Source organism: Haemaphysalis longicornis, unplaced genomic scaffold (assembly GCF_048455015.1).
Source record: "Haemaphysalis longicornis isolate Haplotype H1 unplaced genomic scaffold, Haemaphysalis longicornis Haplotype H1 scaffold_5, whole genome shotgun sequence".
Taxonomy (NCBI): domain Eukaryota; kingdom Metazoa; phylum Arthropoda; class Arachnida; order Ixodida; family Ixodidae; genus Haemaphysalis; species Haemaphysalis longicornis.
This window is the reverse complement of record NW_027526385.1, coordinates 98,945,088-98,968,210: the sequence shown is the minus strand read 5'-3', so window position 1 is coordinate 98,968,210 and position 23,123 is coordinate 98,945,088. Positions and strand designations below refer to the sequence as shown.

Here is a 23,123-nt window from a genome sequence, read left to right as displayed (position 1 = left end):
AGTATTAAAATGTCAAATCATCCACTCGAGGGCGGAGTGTCCACCTGTGGTTCACACCCACCTTGAGCACCTGCTGGCAGGCCTCCGAGTCCAGTGGGATGGGGTCCTCATTCTCGCGGTTGAAGATGATCAGCGCAATCTTGGCCGGGTGTGGCACGGCCGGCGGGAGGCTCGGCCGCTCGCTGCCGCTCTCCTTGCGCTTCCACAACGGCCTGCGACGTGCGGGAGACGTGAACCTCCAGTTAGGCGTGCTCCCGACAAGGACGCACACATTCCCCACATCAGCCCGCTTCTTCTCCCTCTCTCAATTCTCCCACCAATGGCACACATCTCATCACAGAATGATCAGACGTCAACTTGAGACTTTCCTTGCTCCCAAATCCTTTCCGTCAAAGTGTGGTCAGGCGTCCATTCAGCACAATGCTCATCTCGTTCCAAACATTTGCTACGCACACACACATCAAACCATTTAATTCTAATAGCAGGAACCTGTGCTCTGTCATTCGTACTGTCCAACAATGCTCAGTTGCTGTAAGCTGGCCACCCTCGAAATGGCAGAGAGAGAGAATAAAGGCTCAAACTTCTTCTGAACTGCTTGTTTAGGTGTCATCAGTGTCGCAAGCCCCGCAACTACTTTTAAGTATAGCTTGTATTCACTGGCGAGGCATGCATGCCGGCAACCATGCGAGTCCGCCGTTACTGCTTACGTCGGGATTCGCGGGATGTCAGTACTTGTCCGTGCTAAGCACATGATTTGTGTTGGACGTTCCAAACTCTGCCTCATCGAACGCAAAGTATAGCCGGTATTCATTGAAAAGGTTAGCTGTCAATTTCGTCATTTGGCAACACTGAAATGGCCACGGACATGGCCGAAGCGCCACAAACATGGCGCGGCTTATGCCACTGCAGCCGCACGCCAAAGAACAAAAATAACACCGGCGTGCGTCGTCTGCTCTGTTTCAACCCGATTCTTAACGGTGGTGCCAACAAAGTTGTTATTTATCGCGCTCACATTTTAGTCGAGGCATTAATTAGCGTTGGGCGGGCTAGAGGTTGGAATGTCCAACCCATATCATGCACTTAGCATGGACACGGACAAGTACCGCCATCTCGCGGAGCCCGACGTAACCAGTGACGGCGCATTCACATGGTTTCATGCATGCGCGCCTCGCTATTGAATACCGGCCATTGCCTCGAGTCCAATGTGAGTGTGATTAATGACATCTCTGTTGACACCACCGTTGAGAATCGGGTTGAAACAGAGTAGACAACGCACACCGGTGTTTTTTCTTCTTCAGCGTGCAGGTGCAGTGGCACAAGCCGCGCCTTGTCCGTGGCCGTTTCCAGTGTTGCCAAGCGAAGAAATTGACCACTAAACATTTCAGTGAATACCACCTATAGCGGAAATACCCTGCGAAGTATTAGCACTTATCTTCTTTGCAGGATAGATTTCAATGCCTGCGTGTCAAAATGCGGCCAGTGTTGACAGGTCTTGCTCTATTTCAGCTCCTCATTGGCCAGCAATCTGCCCTCCACACCCCGAGTCACAGACACAGACTTATTGAAGGTTTGCAGTGGTAACAAAGCTAAGGCGCACCAAGAAGCCCGTTGGGCGAATTGACAGCGATCACCTTTTCTTTTTCGATGTGGTCGTGCGGGCAGTGGCGGAGAACTGGGGGTTGAATGCCGCCGACAGGTCCAGGTACGGCGTGTGAATGTGGACCTTGCCTGGGAAAACAGACCGAACACACCACCATCAGAACAGCGAACACACTTTTTTCCCAGCAACAGGAGGGGTGGTGCTCGGAAATCTTTTACTTACAACCCCCCCAAATTTTGAATAGTGCATAACCTTGCACGAAGACTAGATTTTACTTTGCTTGTTGCTGCTGTTGATGAGCTGGGGTTGTGACACAAGCTATTTTGGGAGACACAGTCCTTTGAGCAACATTTGCTCGTAAGTTTCTTGCAGAGGGTAGTGAGACGAATGAAATACGGAACTTCGGGGGTGAACTGTGGACTCGAGCAGCACAGGACAGGGGTGGTTGGAGGTCAACGGGACAGGCCTTCGTCCTGTTGTGTACTTGAGCAGGCTGATGATGATTATGATGATGATGATGATGATGATTCTTGCAGAGGAGAAAGAGGAAGAGGACAAAAACTTCATTTAACAGTGAAGTTGAGCTGGTTAGTGGGCAGGATCCATAGTCCACGATGCCACTTATGTGGCCAGCCATCGTAGGGAACTAGGCAGTGTTCTATGTGGGCTGATGCAGTGCATAAGCAAAGCAAGTGGCAGAAACAAATGTTGAGTAGTAGTGGTAACTTTATTTGAGCTGGAGGCGTTTTCAGACGCCAGACGGAGCGGTTCCCAGGTCGCGGGAACCGTATTGGGCCAGCAGTTCCTGGCCCCTGGCCGTCAGCGCGAGCTGGGTCGGCAGGGCGGGGCTGGACTGCAAGGTCTCCCATCGCTCGTGGAGTGGGGTAGGGGGGGTGGAGGGAGGGTGGGGGGGTATAGGGGCCTTGAGTTCAGTGCACTCCGCCAGTATGTGTGCGAGCGTGCCGCTGTTTGTTTTACAGAATGGGCAGCGGTCCCCCTCGTGTTCAGGGTAAAATGTATGCAACAGGACGGGGTGGGCTAGTGACCCCGCCTGGATGCGCCTGAGTATTGTCTGTTGCTCCCTGGTCAGGGTGCGGTGTGGCTCGGGGAGGGTACGCCGCTCGTCTTTGTATTCGTTCGTAATTTCTTTATATGTGAGTGCCGGAGTTGGGGTGTCCGTGTCCTGCCCTGCCCGGAGGGTCATTGCTCGGGTGTGGTAGTCAGCGATGACGTTGCCGGCTACCTTTGTATGGGCAGGCACCCATGTGAGCTCTATGGCTCGGCCCGGTGCCCTCTTTTTCGATAGTATTGTGGCTGCCTCTGAGGAGATCACCCCCTTTCTGAAACCGCTGTAGGCTCTCTTTGAGTCAGTGACCACCACCCCGACACCCGGTTGAACGAGCGCCAGGGCTATGGCCACTTCCTCCGCTGTCGTGGGCTCCTTAGTCTTTACCGCCGCGCTGTTGATGGGTCGTTCTGCATCGGTGACCACTACGGCTGCGCGATTGCTTCCTTTCACAAGAGAGGCGTCTACGTAGAGCACTCCATTTTCTTGTTGTAGTTGCTGGGACACTGCTTTGGCTCGAGCCTGCCTCCTACCGTCGTCCTTGCCCGGGGCCATGTTCCGGGGTAGGGGCTTGGTCTTTAAGGTCCTCATCCATTCTGTTGGTATGGTGGTCTTGATTGTTGCCTGTTCTTTGCGCCATCCTATCTTGTCCAGCACCGCGCGGCCGGGAATTGTCTGGCTCAGGCGGAGACGCTGGCTGGATAGGTGGGCCTCGATGAGCTCGTCAACCGTGTTATGTACGCCCATGGCTTGTAAGCGCTGGGTTGACGAGTATATCGGTAAGCCGAGGGCCTGCTTAGTGGCCTTTCGGATGATGGTGTCGAGTGTAGTCTTCTGGGTCTTGTTGAGATTGAGATACGGTGCCGAATATGTAATTCTTGATATTATGGACGCTTGTACTAGCCTGAGGGCGTCGTCCTCCTTCAGGCCTCTGTTCCGGGTGGTGACTCTTCGCAGCATCGCAAGGATCTTCTCAGCACTGTTCTTAATTTTATCGACGGCGGCGTGTGCCTTTCCGTTATCTTGTAGGGTAAGCCCGAGGATTCGGCATTTGTCCGTCGGCATGATCTTGATGCCTTCGATTTGGATAGCGATGTCAGGCGGGAGCTGTTGGCGGGGTTTGCCGGGTTGGACCATGAGGAGCTCCGATTTCTGTGGCGCGCAGCTGAGTCCGCAGGTCCTCGCGTACTCGTGCACGGTCAGTGCCGCCGCTTGGAGGGTCTCCTCTATCCAACCATCGGAACCCGCTTGTTTCGTCCATATTGTAATATCGTCAGCGTACAGCGCGTGACCGATCCCTTCAATTTGATCCAACAGGCGTGGGAGGGGTAGCAGAGCCAGGCTGAAAAGGAGTGGTGACAGGACTGCTCCCTGAGGGGTGCCTCGTTCCCCAAGTTCAATGGGTTCCAATCGCTCGTTGCCCACTGAGATTTGCGCCGTACGGGAGGATAGGAAATTCTTAATATATCCGAAAGTGCGTGTGCCGCATCTCGTACCACTGAGGTTCGTTAGAATGCTTACGTGTGTAACGTTGTCGAAAGCCCCCTTTAGGTCTAGGGCCAGAATTGCCCTGGGGCTGTTTCTGGTAGCTTGCTTGATGACTAACTCATGAAGTTGGAGCATCACATCTTGGGTGGATAGTTGTTTCCTAAATCCAAACATTGTCTTTGGCAGTTGATCGGTGTTTTCAAGGTGCGCTTGGAGTCGACGGAGCACCATCCTCTCCATCACCTTTCCCACGCATGAGGTTAGCGAGATCGGCCTCATGTTCTCTATGGCTGGGGCTTTTCCGGGTTTAGGAATGAATCGCACTTCGGCTTCTGTCCATTCTGGTGGGAGCTGCGAGCTCTCCCAAGCCTTATTTATATGTTCGAGGAGGCTGCCCTGCTGCTCATGTTTGTAAGTAGTCTGTATGTAATGGCACCTTTGCCAGGGGCGCTCTTCTTATTACTATCGTCAATTGCTGACCAGAGCTCCGAAAGCGAGAAGGGCCTGTCTAGGTCCTCGTTATGGGGACCTGTGTATTCTTGTGGGGCCGGGTGTTGCCCCCGCTCCGTCTGTAGATAGTGCTCTTTCAGCGCCTTGATCAGCCGGTCACCATCTCCGTCATATGTGTTTAATACTTTTGTAAACGAGCGGTGGCTTGCCGTCTTGCTGCCTGCGGGGTCGATGAGGTGCCGTAGCAGCTTCCATGTCTTTCCCACAGACAGCTGGCCTTGGAGGCTGTCGCATATCTGTAGCCAATTTTCTCTGCTAAGTTTGGACACATGTTCTGATATGTCTGCGTTGAGCCTAGCTATGCGGCGGGCGAGCTTTTTATTCCGTCTCTGCCTCTTCCAGCGCTTGGTGAGTGAATGCCGCGCTGCCCACATGTGGGCAAGCCTGCTGTCAACAAATGGTACCTTTGTTGTCGCGATTTTCCGGGTGAACTGGTCGAGGATCCGCTTCTGCTTGTCAGCCCATTCCTTGTACGATAAGTGAGATGATGTCGTTTCTTCCGCGTCGTCCTCCGCTTATTGTGTGCATGTACGCATCTTGTCCCAGTCTGTGATGTGGGCTGTTCCCAGCTTGGCTCGAAAGTCAGGACCTCGTACTGTGAGTGTAACAACTCGGTGATCAGAGCCCAGGTCCTCGTCTTCACATTTCCATGTGACGTCGAGTGAACCGCTGAGCCATGACAGGTCCGGTGTGGTGTCTCTAGATGCGCTGTTCCCTCTTCGTGTTAGTACTCCAGGTTCGTTGAGTAGCGTTATATCCAGGGCCTCCATAGTCTTGACTAAGGCCTTTCCTCTCTTTGATTGAAACCTGTATCCCCATAGTGTGTGTGGTGCGTTGAAATCCCCCAGGATCAGAAGTGGTCTGGTCCTGGCCAACCTCTTCGCATCCAACACAACTCGGTCGAAGTCGTATTGTTTTTGCGACGGTCTACAATAGACACTCATGATGAAGACATTACTTTTGCTGCCGATTTCCTGCGCATGTATTTCAACCAGCGTGTGTTCGCACCCCGCTTGCACTGTCAGGTGCTGTGTTGCTGCTATGCGATTTTCCACAAGAATCACCGTCCCCATTTTGGTGGGGTCGGTGTACGTAACGTACCCTGGTATCTTCGGGATTCCTCTTGTCTCTTGTAGAGCAAGGATAGCTGGTCTAAGTTCTACTGCGTTCATGTATAGAGCACAAATGTTGACCACGAAGCCAACTATCAATGCAAGAACTAACAGCAGTGAAAAATGAAGACAAAGCCATGCAAATACAGTTAAACCTCGTTATACCGAGCAAATCATAATTCCCCTTGAAAGCCCTGTAGAAACCAATGTATTTAAAACCTCATTTTAACAAGATAAAATATGCCTGTTGCGGGATATAACGAGCAAATTTCGTTTGAAAATAAAGTTTTGAGACAATTTCGTGGCAGCGCACAACCAAGGCGACAACTATTTTTAGCAGTTCGAAACTCCCGCCACGCACACTCCCGCAACGCATAAAGCCGGACGGCGCACCATGCGTTGCTGCGCCTGCAAAGCCATTCCCACGCGGCGCACTCGCCTGCAACTGTTGTCACTCGCTAATGTGTACTGAGGGAGCTGCGTCGAAGATGTGTGCGTTCCCCTCCCCTCCCCCTTTTTTTTACTGCTTCAGCCTTATTTTTTACCGTGTGTGATTCGAGCAGCATGAATGCGCCAGGCGGGAAGCAAAAGACTCTAGACGTGAAGGCGACTGTGATAAAAGCTGTCAAATCAAGCACGAAGCTGAGCGAGCCGTTGTTCGCATCAAAAAGATGCATCAACATCCAATTACGAACTTCCTTGCATCTAAGCCTGTTGGACATACGAATGACATATTTTGATCCGCAATAAAGTAGGTGCGCAAACGTTTCTTTTTATCTCCAGAATGCAGTTACTTTGTCGTGTACCACCACGCGCCACGATGCAATTTCGCCCGCTATTAGTTTTGGGCAATTAGAGTGCTCAATATTCGCGTAAATGCCCGCTATGGCTATAACGAAATATTAGTTATCACAAGCAAATCATGGCGCCCTTTCAATTTCGTTATAACGAGGTTTAACTGTATACCCAAAGTGCTTCTGGTGCTTTTAGCCACTTTAGACTTGGCGTACTACCACAAAAACCAACTATTACTCAAAACAGAAAGGCGTCTAGGACATTCAGATTAGAGGGATGCATGTGAAGCACTACCTCAATCTTTTTCAGCATCACATCTCTGCACTGCCACCAACCATTGCCCAATTTGTGCGCAAACTGCTAAGTTCAGCCAACCCCACACCCAAATCCAACTTAACGCATGCATGGCATGTGCCTGTTAGGTGATATGCCGCCTGTTGCCCTCACTGACCTTTGGGTAGGTGAACGACCCTGGAGACATCAAGGTCGACTGCAGCGTGGGTCTGGGCCAGTTCCTTGTACTTGGTCAGGTCAACGTCAACCGGCTGTGTGCAGGGGATGAGAAAAAGCACGTCTGTTCTGAAGGTGGCACTTTAGTCATGATCTGGGAGTGCGCTATTAGAGACAGCACCATGCACAAACACTGCATCCACCCAATGAGAGGGTCTCACAAAGCAACCCTGCAGTGCTGTCACAGTACTCTCCTGTACAGTTTGCAGACCAAACTTGCCTGAGCCCAAAAAATGGCAATCAAAGTTCAAATCCTCAGCAAAATGGTAGCTTGGCGGGTATGCCTTGTGGTCATACATCATCCCAATGACCCATTCTATTGGCTTTTCATTTATTCAAAAATTTAAATGGTCAACGAGAATGAGATCACACAGCATAGTCATGAACATTTAGCAGAAATGAAAAAAAAAAAGTGGGAGGGGGTTTTACGTGCTGAAGCTGCGCTTGGCTACAAGGTGCATCGCAGTGGAATGCTATGGGTTAATTTTGGCCGAGTGGGGATCTTGAATGCGTGCCAAAATTTTGATGAGCGGGCATTTTCATTTTTCGCCCCCATCAGAAAAACAGCCACCGCGGTTGGCGTTGAACCCGTGTCATTGGGCCCCAGCAAACCTACAGCTCAGTCACTGAGGCATTGTAGTGGGCACTTCAGCCTAAACACAGTGTTCGTACAGGCTTCAAAAGCGAAAATTCAAGGATTTTCAAGGACTTTCAAGGATCAGAAAACACATTTTCAAGGTCCCCATCTAATGTTTTATCTGGAATTATTTATAACTTTTCCAACACAATGCAAAAGTTTTTATTGCACGATGCCTAAGCACATTAGTGCACAAATAGATAGGTGGTAACGGGTTCGTAAACGCTCCCGCAGCTTTATTTTTTATCTTATGGCTGGTATTTAGAGGTTTTTCTTTTTCCTTTGTGTTTGCCGAGGCTGTTTGATTTCAAAACTTGGTTAATGTTGCCTGCATCTCCTGCTTTGTCAGCAAGAGTATCAGCTGAAATTAAATCCGCAAGTGTTGCTGCAAGGCAGGATGAACAATGTACACGTCCACCATTTGCACGTAAAAGCACACGCTGATGGAGCGTATGAGGCACAGCAAACATGCAATGAGCGAGCGTCCACAGACTAGATGGAAGATGCAAGCTAAAGAACAAAAGCTGGCTTTCACTTGATTGTATTGTGACAAGTGCCTGCTCCCAATGTTGCCTTGTAATAATGAAAATCCACCAAACTTGTAATTTTACGCAATACACTGACAGTTGATTATTACAATGTTTCTTTACCTAAAGTCCACGATAAACACTTTAAATTCTTGTGAAAAGACAGGCCCATTGATTCTCTCCGGAAAAATCAAGGGTTTTCAAAGACCATGTAAAAATTCCAGGACTTTCCAGGCCTTGAAATTGACACTTCTAAATTCAAGGGTTTTCAAGGTTTTCAAGGACCTGTGCGAACCCTGAAACATAGAGCACTGCCATTTAATTAAGAGTCCACATAAACTGTACCGCAAAAGTTCTCCAACAAACTGCTACTACTCCCCACGCAGCACTAACTCAAGTGCACATAAAAAAAGGGTGTGAGGGAAAAAAAGAAACAAAGAAACATTTTCATCAAGGGCAAAGTAGAAGCAAGAACTACCGTCCAAGTGCACTTTTCCACTGACCTGTAGTGCAAATGCCACGTCGTCCTCCAGAAGGGGCACGAGGAACTCGGGTGAGAACATCTCGGAGTACAGCTGGGCAGCCAGACCTGCAGTCACACAACCAGACGTCACCACAGGAGTCGATCAGCCTATAACTGAAACTTTTCCTGGCCATTGTGTGCTAAAAGAGCGGTCTCGTCGTAACCTTTACAGTTCGATACACCATGTTGGTTGTGTATCCTCTGTTATTGCTTTTTCTTGCGTTTTTATTGAATGAACCCAAACAGAGTCCCACTGCATCAAGCCTTCAGCACGGTGTAAATCCAGTGTGAACCATAGAGTTTCATACTAATGCAACTAGAGAGAAAGCTCTCGCTACAATCATGTGCCGTCATGGATGTCACGTGAATGGATGGTGGGGTCGTCTTTACCAGCTCGGAGCAATGGACACAGGGAAGCCGTTGACGTGTTTGACCTAACACACATTTAATGTACACTTGAAAAAATCCTAATGCCAAGCACTCAATAATTAAACTACACACAAACGATACACACTCACACCTCTAACTAACAATCCCAACATACAATTCAACTCTAAATCCGAAAGGCTCTACAATAAAGTTCTACGCAATTCGTCCAAATCAACTGATTCTATCACCCTCTAGCCCAGGCGAAAAATACAATTGGAGGCCCAATTGGACCTGTCGAAAACACAATTGGCCCAAATGGAACCATTTGCATTTTCAAATGGTTCCATTTGAACCAGTTGTGTATTCGGCAGGTCCAAATGGTCCTCCAATTGTTTTTTTCACCTGGGAGGTGATCTCACTAAACCACAACTTCCTAGTTGTGTCCTATGATTGCGTCCCTATTGGACTGGCCTACCCCGGTCGTCGGCGCTGACCTGTCGCACCCTTGCGTGGCCGCGACTCGGTGGTAGCCATCGTCTCGCTTCGTCGGTGCCAGCGTTCGATGCGCGCGGTCACCCTTTGGACGGCGTGGGCTCCGTGCGTCCCGACTTCTTTCCTCTGTGGCTACCCCCTGGTAGCCGCTCTCGCTGGGGGTTCTTGATGCCGGCGTTCGATGCGCGCGGTCATCCCTTGGGCGGCGTGCTTCCTTGGTGGCTACCCCCTGGTAGCCGCTGCCGCTGGAGGTTCCAGGTAGGCTCGGCCCGAATGTCGCCTTTCGGGGCCGTCGAGACGAACGTCGACGGAGCGTGGACGCTGGCCGCTGGTGCCCGACCGATGCCGCTGGGGCCACGAAGACGCAGGTTCGTGGTGCACCTAGGATGACGGTGCCGATGCGAAGTCGGCCCGCTCCCGCCCAGGCTCGGATGGCGTGGTCGATGGCCTGGCCGCGTCCCCCTGGCTCGTTCCGTGAAGCTCACGTGCTCCGGCCGCCTCCTGGTTGTCTGCCTCCCGGTGTCTTGCCTCCCCCCTTCTCTTTGTGTGCCCCGCTTTTATACACTCTGGCCTCTCTCGTGGTGCACTCCCATTGGCTTCTTGCTTCTTCTATGTCCTTATAAGGCTATCTCGCCACTTGTCCCATGCGCGGCCTTCCCTGATTGGCCGACCAGTGCGCTGCCACCTTTGCCCATGATTCCTCGGTGTGTCGGCGCTGGCGCTTGCTGATTGGCGCACTCTTGGCGCGCACTTCAAATGGCCGTTCCTTTGTTCTTTTTCCTCGTTTTCCGGGGTTTTCATGCATCCCCTCTCGGGGGGTGCCCTGACACATGAAAATGGATGCCGCCACAGCAGCTAGCAACGTTCCTCCCCTACTTGGCTTGGTTTGCCGCATGGGTTGTTTTTGTTCTTTTAAGCCAGAATCAACAAGAAGGGATCACATTCTTTTGTTTTTTGTCTCGCATGAAGCTTCTGAATAATCCCTGACAAAAAAATCTCCCGGAACTCCCCTTTTCTATTGACAAAACAACTTTAAATAGCCTTTCAACACGAATAATTATGGTTTCTGAAGCCACAGGCAGTTTTCCAGCCCGTTCACAAGCCTTGCCAAGGAAAAGTGGAATATCTCCACCTGGTACATGACGGCCTCCTGGCTGAAGCACGGCTTGTGCCGACACTAGGGCCAGATCTCCCTCTAGTATGCATTAGTATGAAACTCTACGCTGCAAACAAAGCTGCGGTCCCTCTCCTACCGCCCAAGACACCTACTCCAAAAAAAAAAAATGAAGGAAGCTCACACTAACGCGCAAGACTACAGCGCGGCGGAGCTGTACGCAACCTTCACGACAATCACAACGGTTTAAGTCCACGATTGCAGCCGATTTGCTTCTTCGCTGCAGCCGCAATGACCTTTACTCCGTCACTGTTGAGCAAAAGTGTGAACTTCTTTCATTTTTTGGTAAGTGATAATCACTGGAGATCACCTTGGAGGGGCGTATGCAATGACGTATCGCTCTCGTTCCGAGCAAGTGTTGCCCCGATTACGGCGAACACTGGAGCTTTTCTTTTTTGGCGAATCTTGGCCAATCTTCCCAAGTGGGTGCGCTTGGCTTGACAAACGTGTACCAGGGACGTTGGGCGGTCGTCACAAGGCATGCACACACAGTGCTAGGCATATTCCTGGTTTTATGAACTGCTGGTCTGTCGCTCCGGGACCTGCGCTCACGTGTGTGTGCTTGGCAATTTCCCGGTATTTTTGACTGCGCACAGGAAAAATCATGATTTGCTAAACAGCTTCGCTGTTGAAAAAGGAGTAAAGTGAACGTCAGCGGCAGAGGCCCCGTCAAGCGATATTCCGTTCCAAGATAGGTATAAGTCCAGCACTTCCGGTGCGGTGCAAAGCGGTAAGCGTGTCGATTTGCCATGCCACACCTCTAAACTCACCTAAGATACGAAGTCACTTTTATTCACGAAAATAATTGCCAGAATTGAGCTAAGAGAAAACTTTATATTAAAATAGATCATGGGGGAAAAAATGCAGCGACACTGGGGCCTGAACCCAGAGCATTCACTCCAAAACCCACGATTCTACCTCTAGATTACTGCAGACTAAAAACAGCACAGCCCTTTTGGTAGTTGCATAAAAGAAGGAGTGTTCGAAGCAAACCAGTAGGTGCATGCGGGAAATGCTGGGCTTGTCACCCCTTTCAAGCTTCATCCTTTAACAGGATGAAAAGTTGGGCGAGTAGGTGTTGATTCATCTTGAAAACGGGCACGAAAAAGATGTTGACCAAGAAAGGGAATACACAGGACGACGCGCTTTTCTTGGTCAACGTTTTTTCCGCGCCTGTTTTCAAGACGAAGCTCCATCCATGCGGCTTTGTGTCTGGGCCGAGGCATGTTTAACACCAATGCGGAATGAAGTTTGATCTAATCTGGTCCAAACCCCCTCACCGAGCCAGTCCTTCTCCTCGAGCCCCCGCTCCTGCCAGTGGGAGGAAGGCAGGCGCGGCAGGAGGTGCTGGGCCAGTCCGGCTCCGGCCGCCAGGGCCGCTTGCAAGCCCGCTGCCGTCATGCGCGTCCTCTGCCGCGAACTCACCCCCAGGCCCAGCTGGAGCTCACGCTTGCGCCTGCACTCCCGCACACAGGTCACGTGACCACGACGACAGCGAAATGAACGAACAGCTTCGTGAAACCCTACGCTGCCTCCTGAGAATTTCTCCCACGGTATATTGTGGCATTACTCCCACAACCAATTACTCATTTCTCCAGCATTTTGTGTTTCCTGCACAGCTAGCATCCAAGGTGGAAGCACACTACTACGCAACACCACATTTACAAGGAAGCTCTATACCTCGTTCCAAAGAGACTGAAGTTATTAGGTGCACTTTCACATCGGCAGCCAGTGGTGTCAAGTCACGAAGCAAAAGAGACTGATAAAGCTAGATTGTTGCAGGGTTAGTTTCAGAGGTTAATGGTCGCTCTATGCGAAATATTCAGACTAGTGCATATCGTAAATGTTCCACTCAAAATATTGCCTCTTAGATAGCTTCTTGAATATTCAGTGTTCCGTAAATACTTTGGCAAAGCAGTACTAGTTCATACTGTAACTAAATACAATTTGGTGCTATTTTATACTTTTTCTGAGTTATAGCCATTGATGTGACATAGTTAAGACTGCTATGCCATCCAGCACATCTGTGAAGTGGCATCAGTGATGATTTCTTCTAAAACAAGAGGGGAAAAGCTGACTTAAATTCTGAAAAATAGACTCTTCCAAAAACTAGTGGAGGCTTTTTTAGTACAACCCATGTATTTTATTAACATAAGTGCACTACAGTTTTGATTCTTTTTGTTTGTGCAATGAAGTATAATATTTTCAAAACATCTTGAAAAACAATTTCCACAGTACAGTACGTTCTTTTTTTAAAACTGGGGTGCTCATTTCATGCTCTAGGGAGTAAATTTTCTCCCTAGTAATTAGTGTATTACTTTATGTAATGTCGTTTGAGTACCTCAGACATGTCTATAAATGTTGCCTTTTAAATCCATCCTACTGGGATCCTCAGATAGAAACCCCTTTTGTGTAAAATTACTGATTTTGAATACAGAGGAAGGAAGGAAGGTCTGGTCTTGGTGTTGCTGAATAGAGGCTAGGAAAAGTTACACAAGATTCCTGGAAACAACATAAGCATAGGTGGTGCAACAAAACCCGGGTGAACACAAGTACAGATTCTCATCCCATCCAATACCCTTTCTGCTTTGATATTTTGTAGCCAAGGAAAATAAAGAGCACGGCAGAATTGCCTTTTAATTAAATTGGTTCCAATAAAGCTTTGCAACTAGACGTGTTGAATCCTTTCAATTCGGCCCCTTTGACAGCGTTATGTTTTTCAGTCACATGCTGCTTTGCCACACCTTGTACTTTCACAGGACGCAAGAGCAGCCTATACAGTGCAGTTCCAAAGTGCTTATCATTACTTGAAAAACACCCATTTTTGATCAGACTTAACAAACAAAAAAAGATAATAATAATAAAAATAATAATAAAAAAATAAAAAACAAAGCTTAAACTTCATTTCTATCCACTATTTCTTGACTAGCAATGAATGAAAACTAGTACTTCTAGAAGAAGCTCCGTGCAAAAGGCAGTAGCTAAAGCCCAATACAAAACAAAGTGATTTCAAAGGCATGCTCAGCATCTGAGTGGCCAGCTGGTGAAAAAAAAAAGAAAAGCCTCGGCACCCAAGCACTCACTTGTCGACCTCAGCCTTGAGCGCAGAGACCATGTTGTTGAGCTCCGACTCGAGGTCCCGGTAGGGGCCCTTGTCTCGAGCCAGGGTGGCCGCAAACGGTCCAAAGCACTGCTCCACAAATTGGCTGCCGCACAGAAGAAAGAGAGTGGGAGAGAGATACATCAGAAGCGGGAACCCACTGTTCCAGATTTTCGCCACAAAGTCTGACATGCCTTAGCTACACCCAGGCTGATAGGTGTGCTTCAACTTAATTCCTACCACAAGGCAGTCCTTGATGTGTGCCGATCTCTAGAATGCACGCACACAGTTCTTCACGCACAAAGATGGCGAAATCGAACCCGCAACATTTGATATCTCAGTACTTCAATGTCTTACAGCCACCGAGTCACTGTGGCACTGAGAATGGGCAGGAGGCTCTTGCTGCTTTAAAAGATTGATGAATTAATATTTGCAGGAGACAGAAAGAAAAGAAAAAATTCAAGCCGTTCCACTCAATGTGAAAGCTGTCGGAATTGCAGAGCAGTGATTTGCCATAACGGGCTATAGTGCCGTTATCCGCTCACTGCTACCACCCAATGCAAATCAAATTTCTCACCTTCGCAGTGCTCGTGCACTTCCTACCTGAAACTGCACCAGCGGAAGTTATGTTCTTTTTGTGCTTGCTTTTCCTCCTGCACGTGCCGGCATTGCACTGGCACTTTTTTTCGCTTACTGTCATAAAAGCCAACCCGACGAGCGTTCCGAACTAAATAAAAGTGAGCGCTGCCTGTTAATTACGTATATTTTGCCTCAAACCTACCTGCAGTTTTCTTTGCGCTAAACAACAGGGAGATATATGACAAGCGTCAGCGGTTCACGAGTTTCAAACGCTTATTACTATATAAACCGCTTGGCTTGCGAAGCCTCTGTGGGACGCCGCAACAACAGCTGCTACAACGGCGGAAATCCGTGTGGCTCTACTTGAGTCCAGCAAGCGAGCTACGACGACAAGGCGAGCCCCTAAAGTGCTCTGCACTTAAAAGAAGTGGCCAGCCAAGACAGGTGCTCAGATGCAAGCCCCCACTACTCACTCGTAGGCCCGGAGCGGTTGCAAAATCTGCAGCTCCGTTTGCTGCCCATAGATGGACAGCTGCTCCGATTCCACCTTGGCCAAGAACGCTGCCAGGGCTTGCTCGGGGTTTATCTAAAAAAAAAAAAAAAACGAGGGGGAGAAAGAGATTTGAATTAGCACAATGTGAGCTCGCAGTAGCTTCCCTGAGCCAATAGGGTTAACAGTTCACCCAGTCATTGTTAATGCTTGGGCAAGTTGGTGGTCCATATTCTTGAATTGACAGCTCAAGCAGCAAACAAACAAGGACGGGAGGGAGAGTGAGCCACACAGGCGCTGGCTTACTACTGACATTTACTGCTGCGTTGTTGTTTTCACGTTTTGTCGTTTCACTTTTGTTGTTTTTCACGTGTTATGTTTGCATTTCCTCACTGCCTTGATACGTGCCTCCTTTAAATGAAAGATGTCGCAGCAATAAACGTCAGTTGTAAGTCAGCGCCTTTGTGGCTCCCTCTCGCCCTTGTTTGTTTGTTGCTTGCGCTGTGAATTCAAAGAAGTTACCTAAAACACAGCATCTGCTTTCATCTGAACACACTCTTCTTTTTTTAGACTTTGCACCATCACGACCACCACATTTTGCGACGACCATCATTTTATGTGACAACTGCTATGAAAGCTGACCACCAAACACAAAGGTGAACCCTCCACTCACCTGGTAAAGGTGGTCCTGTGAGAGTCCCGGCCCGGCCACCCGGGTGGCCATCCAGGAGTCGCCCAGGGGCACCCGTCCCCGGCGCTTGACCACCCCGTGGAACAGCAGCGCGTCCCAGCACTGCACTCCGGCCCACCGCAGCACCGCCACTGCCGACCGATACAGGGGCAGGGGGGTTGACAATGATGACGAGCACGCAACTTTTGGGACCATGCAGCCAAGACACTGACAACCTGACAATGACGCAAGAACACTTCACAAGAAACGCATCAGTATTGGTAGATCCCACACTGTAACTGGCTTTCATTGGGTGAGTGTTTCTCAATCAAGACTCCCCCCAGGACTACCCACAAGACTACCCACATCAAGATTCCTCGATCGACTTCTTTCCCCCCTTCTGGCTTTGGACCCTAAAGCCTAAGTTCCCTCGCAAATATGCATCTGCTGTTCGCTTGACAAGCACCGACCCAAGTTTGTAAAACGTCCTTTTAGGCTTGATGTATTGGCACCATTTTGATTAACATCCCATGTAGCAGTTGCAGCCCCATGTGGCAGCAAAGACGATGCGTGACGTGCGAAGTTCTCGGTGGACTCGTGTCGTGTTTCTCTTTTTCTCGGCGAGAGGGGACTCACCCAGGAACACGAAGCCGGCGGCCAGGGGACAGAGGACCAGGGCTATGACTGCTGCCGCCAGGGGCTGCAGGATGCCCAGGACCAGTCCTTGCCACAGGATGGCTTCGCCCAGGATGCAGATGCGGTTGCGCTCGGGGCCTGAGCACACACAGCACTCACTGCATGCTTGTCTCGCCTTCCAGCATTTGTTAACGCAGTCTGCAACACGATTCTTCCCAGATTTGGAGACGAACAACGACCACATTTCGTTCTATTGTGTGTTCACATTCCAGCCCAAACATCATCATCATGACCTAGTGTTGTGTTACTGAGCAGCTGAATGGAGAAGAGGATAAGGGAGAGTGAGTTGCCTTGCAGGGTCGCAACGTGGCCTATGGACACGAAGGGAAGCTTCGCTGCACAACTCTGCTGTCACACTGCGTCCCATGTACCAAAAGACCAAACATTTTTTAAATTTCCTGCAGGAATCACTGCATGACGACTGCCAAGGATGAATAAACGCGTATACACGTCCCGCCGCTTAATAAAATGACCCAATGAAGATTTCCAAAGAAAAAAAAAGAAGGAAAGCCCATAGTGCAAATGGCTGTATTTTTACGAGGGCCTCATTTTCCCAGACATCACAAAGTGTCATGCTAGAAATTGTCCTCGCACATAATTACGATGAAATATTGTTATTGATGTGCTTCCAGAGGTCCAAAATAAATAATACATATAATAACTAGCACACATTTAAATAATAACAACAATAAATACTACAGAGCTCACAAACAACAAATTAATCTAACAAGCAGGAGAGAGATGTAACGCACTTGGTGAGTCGAAGTCGTAGGCAAGCACCATAACCAGATGGAAGACAAGCATGACGCAGGGCATCCTGCATTTAGAGGGAAAAAAAAAGAACATTGCCCTTTTATTCACTTGCAGGGGAACCAGAATGCACTAGCCTGTACAGGCAACTATTTGCTGTTACGTCCCGCACCGACTCCCACAGCTAGCGCTTCATACTTTCAAGGGCCACTGAAAATAACTGCAAGTATTGCACGAATATGTAAAAGCCTGGACTACATACCTTATGCTCTGAATATATTTGGACAGGCATTTTTTATGAAAAAATTAGACTCAAAAGTTGCATAATCACTTCTGGAGGTTTGGCAACACTGGCTATGACAAGATGCTGCCAAGTTGGAAGATCGTCATGCCCACTTTTATAAAAAAAAATTGAACAAAAAGTTTTTCTTTTTTTCTTTTTTTCCTTTTTACTAGCGCCATCCCTGTTGGATGTTTGGCAACACTGGCTGTGAATTAAGAGACCCTGCCAAGTTTGAACAGTGCAGTCTGATGAATCAAATACAAGGTTAGCTCATAAAAACTGTCTGTAAACCAATGAAAAGGCAACAACGACAGAAAATAATAATAAAAAAAAACAGGCAAAAATTCTAAATCCTCAAGACTGAGATACCATCAGGCCCCACTACAACCCAGTATGACATTACTGCGGTGGTTTGTATGATGCATGGTATTTTCCTTTCTACAAGCCCTACAGACAAAGGAAAGCAAGACTTCACCTAGTTTTTTAACCGAGGGTTACAGGCACTCAACCACACAATGTGGCCACAAATATCGCTTTCATTTCAGGGTCCAGCAAGCGAGTAGCAATTGGTTGTAAAGTTGCAGTGATGATCACAGGTAATACCGTATTTACTCGCGTAATGAACCCACTCACGTAATGAACCCTCCCCCCCCTTTTCTTGTTGAGAATTTACTTTTTTTGTCACTGAATAAAAAATGCAGCGGAATTATGTGTTTATTTCAGCATGGTTACTGATGCTGGAGGCGATCACAATAACTTGATATCGCGCTGCAGTAAGCGCAGAAATGATAAAAATGCATTAAGGGGGGACACTAGTCTTGAGGACCAAAAATTTGCCAAAAAATCAATTTTCTGTATTAATTTTATTTGCAGTCTATAGGTCCCAAAGAATGTACCTGCAAAATATTATAGCTGTACCACCAGTATTTACAAAGCTGTCGCCATTTGAAGTTGGCTAAATGGCCATTTTCCCCTGCATTTCCGAACTTCGTGCCTTGTTGGCTCAAAACCAGTTTTTTTCCCACAAGGTCAACTGTCGGGTACAATATCTTTGGGTGTACTGGTCTGATTTGCGTCATTCTTGCTGCATTCAGCAGCTTAAGAACTGAACAGTGCAATAAAACCAGAAAAAAATAAAATTTCTTTGTACTAGTACAATTTTGTATGCATTTTGTTTTACGAAAACATTGATAATTGATGACCTGACATTTATGAAGTGTACAGCAATTGCAGAAACAGTGATAAAATTACTGCAGTGGTATAGTTGCACTCCCTGGTCCTTCTATAGCACAAAGGGATAAAAAGCATTTGAGTATTTCATAGGTAGATAATAAAAAAATTGCCCGAAATGGAATGACACAACATGTTGCACAACTCTGAACTTAGACTATATAGACGAAAACTGACTGCATATTTGTGCTCAGGATGTTAAAACACACTTAATGTGCAAATTTCAAGGAGATTAGTTCAGAAATAACAAAAATGTCTTCAAGACCAGTGTCCCCCCTTAAAAAAAAAAATCTCAAGCGTAGCCGGAGACATGAGCGCGAATGCCGTGCTTACAATTTAAAAATTGCGCGATTGCGGTGCGCCACCTGTCGAACGCAAAACAAACCTTCTTGCGCCCTAAAAATGTTTCAGCGTACGAACAAAGCACAAAACGTACTCCGCACTCCTTCCCTGCTCTTTGCTGTATGGCTTGGTTCCACCAACGTGCGAACAAAGCACTAAACATACTCCGCACTCCTCTGCTCTTGCTGTTACGCGACTCGCCATTACGCTCCGTGGTTTTGTTGTTCAGCTGTGTTCCAACCTTTTTTTGAGCTCCTGGTGAGCGGTGTTTTAAACTACGGTGGTGGAGCATGTGTTGCCCATGAAAATGGCGCAACTGTGTGGCACTTCAGTGTTGACCGAGTGTGTGTAGGCTACGGGCGAAAATGAGAGGTTTTTGGGTGGTGAACCGGGGGTTGTCGTGTGTTTTGTGGGCCAAAAAAGGGAAGTTTGCCGGTGTCGGAAAAGAAATTTTGGAGCGCCTTGACGGCACGGAAGACGGTGCCGACAACAAAAGTGTGGCCGCAAGCGACTTCAGTGAGGAGGGAAGCTCCATGGCGAAGATAGAGCCACTAAATAAGCTACCAGTGGCTTTAGCGAAGGGGGACGATGACGAGTTGCGAATATAATATAAATTTCATTACATAATGACCAATGTGTTTTTACGAAAATGGTAAGGCTCTGACAGCGCTTCTCTTAGCAACTTTATTGTATGAAATTTCAACTTATAAAAATCTGTTGCAATTTTTTTTCTGCATAATGAACCCTCCCCCCAAATTAATGCCGAATTTTCTGGAAAAAAAGTGGGTTCATTACGCGAGTAAATACGGTAAAAGGTAAACTTCTTGGAAAACAGAGCCATGCAAAACATAGGCATGAAGTACTAGTACAACAATCCTTTCACACAAGAACTGCGTTCCCTTCATAGCTTGACAAACTGCAGATGGCCACCACCCTTTTTTCCTCTCTCGATGCCTCACAAACACCACACAAGGTGAGGGCCATAGATGCATGGATTCAACTTAAAGAACCACCAAAGCAAATGGAGAAGATACACAAGTCCAAACAACATACCAGATGGGTGCCACGAGTGCCGCGGCCAGCGACAGCGTGCAGACGACGAGGGACACGATGGGGAACAGCAGCACCAGCAGCACCGTGCCCACCAGGCCCTTGAACAGGTAGTTCCACACACGGTTCAGGTGTCGGCTCAGGCCCTTGCCCACAAAGCCTGAGGGGGGGGGGGGGGGGCAAGGCAAGTTGCAGCCCTTGATCACCTTTTCTTTTCTTTACGAAGGATCACCATTTTAGATGGTTTCAATATTGGAAGCGCGAACCCTTCCTGTGCAGACGAGAAGCTCACCCCAACAAACATTTACTCCATTTGCAGGAAATGTGAGCAACAAGCCCAGCTAACACAGAGTAATTTACCTTAGAAATGCAATCCTGATGGCAGATTGAGGTCGCTTGTTTGTTGGAAACAAAACTACACAGCCTTTGTACAAAAAACCTTAACTTTCTGCACGTTTTTACAAACTGAAACTCGCCCTTATATGTTAAAATAAATCAAGACACCAACTGCACTAACACTGCAAGTGATCTATTTATGTGTAATCATAGCCTAAAATCATACACTTTTTTTTTCATGCATACTAACTGCATTAGGCGAGAAATACAATCCTCTCAGAGTATATTTGCACTCAAAATTAATAGGTTGCTGGCTTTTTTTTTTTTTTTTTTTTTCACGCATTTGATACACTGCCAATTTGCATCAACTTTTTTCTGCTTTGCTGACTTTGAACAGTCAGAAGTGCCAGCCACGTCCCCAACTGCACGCATAGAAATACCAAAAACACAACGGCTATGACAGTCATGATGAATCGGAATATTTGCACTGGAAATTGCATTTTGTTATGAAATACAAGAAAAACATCACCCTAGATGGCTCTTTAAGCAGCGTGCATCAACATAACTTCTTGAAATTGCGACAGATGGTTTAGACTGATGCTTTTTTTCAAGAAAGCGCCACAGCGTCCTTCAACAAATTTGAAGCCCCTATGTAGTCGGCAAGATTAAACCATAACTGCCACTCTCCTTATCACTTCCTACCAAATTTACGTACAGAGAGTTTATCCTTGCATTACAAAGAGTAACACAAATTAAGCTGCTTAAAAACTGGTTTAACTAGCTGTCACCCGGTGCCAATTTACACTCAACAGCCGTTGCTCGCTATCTTGTTAAACCTGCTAAAATTATCCCGCTACCTGTCATTGCTCAACGACTTTTACCATTAAGCATTTTTACTTTAAACCTATCAATAGAAAGTGATAAGTTAGCAAGTAAAACGAATAGAAACTCTCACCAGAGTCTGGCTGAGATTCAAAGTCGGTCCTCGACTTGGAGATGTGCCGCCAGAGACGGTGCAGTCTGGAGCACAGGGTCTGCGTCGAAGACGACTTGCGAGGTTGAAGTCGGCCCTGCAAAAAGAAACCGGCAAAACATCACTGTCAGGTAGCGCAAATAAGTTCAGCGACAACCCACTGGAGTGCACTGAAAATAGGGCACAGTTTGCAGTTCAACAGAACACCCACACCACATATTTTCCCCCATGGTCCTTGTGGCTAGTCTATGAACACAGGCAGATAAAGACTCTCTCTGTGGCCACAATGACGTTGTTTAGGCCATGCCAGGGGTGCATAATGAGGAAAACTGAAGAGAGCGCAGTTGGTTTTTCCGCACGTTTCACTGTGATTTGCGCGCCCACCACTTCACGTGAACGTGTAATATTTGGCTCAGGTATTCCTGGCAGTGTAATCTAAACATCGTGCAGGTTTACTTGCACTACTCAAAGAGTGTTGCAGGGTCCCTTTAAAATCGAGAGAGTGATCACCCTACCCATGGAGTTTTGAATTAACCCGGCATTGCCAAGCCAGTCATTCAGCTCCTGCGTGAAAACAGCGTTGAAATACTCCTTCTCCTTGTGCCTTCACTTCACTTCACTTTATGCGCTCAAGCCCTATATTGTGAGATCAGAATTCTCTTTTAGCAGCTGTTGCTTGCCAAGATACTTGGCAATGGCCGCTGTTTGTAGTGAAAATTAAGCCAGGTGGCCATGTCTTGTGCGACCTGAGGGACACCACTCGAAGTAGTGACAAAGATGGGCAACAAAAAGTGCAGGACCCAATAAGGGTAAACATAAGTTGCCGCCTAAAGACACATGCCTGCATGCACACAACCACACAAATTGGGGTCAAAGATGCCAAGGATACAACTGAACTGTAAGGTACGCTTTAATAGAGTAATAGGAAGTGATTTTCACAACCTAACATTTTTTAAACATGCACTGATCCCTTGTACAAAAGCAGACTTTTGTGTTTCACAGTTACTTAAGGCTGGTCTTAGACAAACCTTTTTTATTTTTCAAGCTATTGAGATGAAAACTTCCAAACAGATGTATTTCAGCATTCTGATTTCAAATATCAATTTAGATTTTGGATATCGCAAGTAGTTCTAATTTCATACAGATTTCATTGTCAAAAGCCTATCCCCAATTCTAAAAAAAATCTGCTTTAATGATGCTTCTAAACTGCACTTAATTGCATTGCTTAGCAACCAGGGAGTGCAATAAAAGTATTCCCATGCTTCTAGCCTTCCTACAACCAATTGTATGAGGGTTCAAACTTCGTTGTTTGAACAAACTTCGTTGTATGAGGACGAAGTTTGTTCAAACAACGAAGTTTGAACCCTCATACAATTGGTTGTAGGAAGGCTAGAAGCATGGGAATACTTTTATTGCACTCCCTGGTTGCTAAGCAATGCAATTAAGTGCAGTTTAGAAGCATCATTAAAGCAGATTTTTTTTAGAATTGGGGATAGGCTTTTGACAATGAAATCTGTATGAAATTAGAACTACTTGCGATATCCAAAATCTAAATTGATATTTGAAATCAGAATGCTGAAATACATCTGTTTGGAAGTTTTCATCTCAATAGCTTGAAAAATAAAAAAGGTTTGTCTAATACCAGCCTTCCCCCCTTAACACATTAAAAAAATATTTTTTCTTGAGGTACAGAATTAAACCAGGGATGTCGTGCTCAGCAGCCCTCGACCTCGTTAGACACTGAAAAAAAACCCACAGATGTTTTTGGAAGTGTCCACAATAAGCCCCTAAGGGGAAAAGGGCACGCAGAACACCTTAACC

The 23,123-nt window shown here is 47.4% G+C and overlaps 1 protein-coding gene across 2 annotated transcripts in view; it reads right to left on the bottom strand.

The window, feature by feature from the left end:
* LOC144138606 (uncharacterized) overlaps positions 1-23,123 on the bottom strand; it is a 69,784-nt gene that overhangs the window by 6,236 nt on the left and 40,425 nt on the right. For both annotated transcript variants that reach the window (XM_077670983.1, XM_077670984.1), the window contains exons 17-28: positions 21,285-21,399; positions 19,997-20,153; positions 17,091-17,155; positions 16,279-16,416; positions 15,646-15,794; positions 14,956-15,068; positions 13,887-14,009; positions 12,084-12,259; positions 8,749-8,834; positions 7,023-7,116; positions 1,632-1,728; positions 62-212 (exon numbers count right to left, since the gene is read on the bottom strand). In XM_077670983.1, coding sequence (XP_077527109.1) covers positions 62-212; positions 1,632-1,728; positions 7,023-7,116; positions 8,749-8,834; positions 12,084-12,259; positions 13,887-14,009; positions 14,956-15,068; positions 15,646-15,794; positions 16,279-16,416; positions 17,091-17,155; positions 19,997-20,153; positions 21,285-21,399 — 1,464 coding nt within the window. The remainder of the gene's footprint in view (positions 1-61; positions 213-1,631; positions 1,729-7,022; positions 7,117-8,748; positions 8,835-12,083; positions 12,260-13,886; positions 14,010-14,955; positions 15,069-15,645; positions 15,795-16,278; positions 16,417-17,090; positions 17,156-19,996; positions 20,154-21,284; positions 21,400-23,123) is intronic.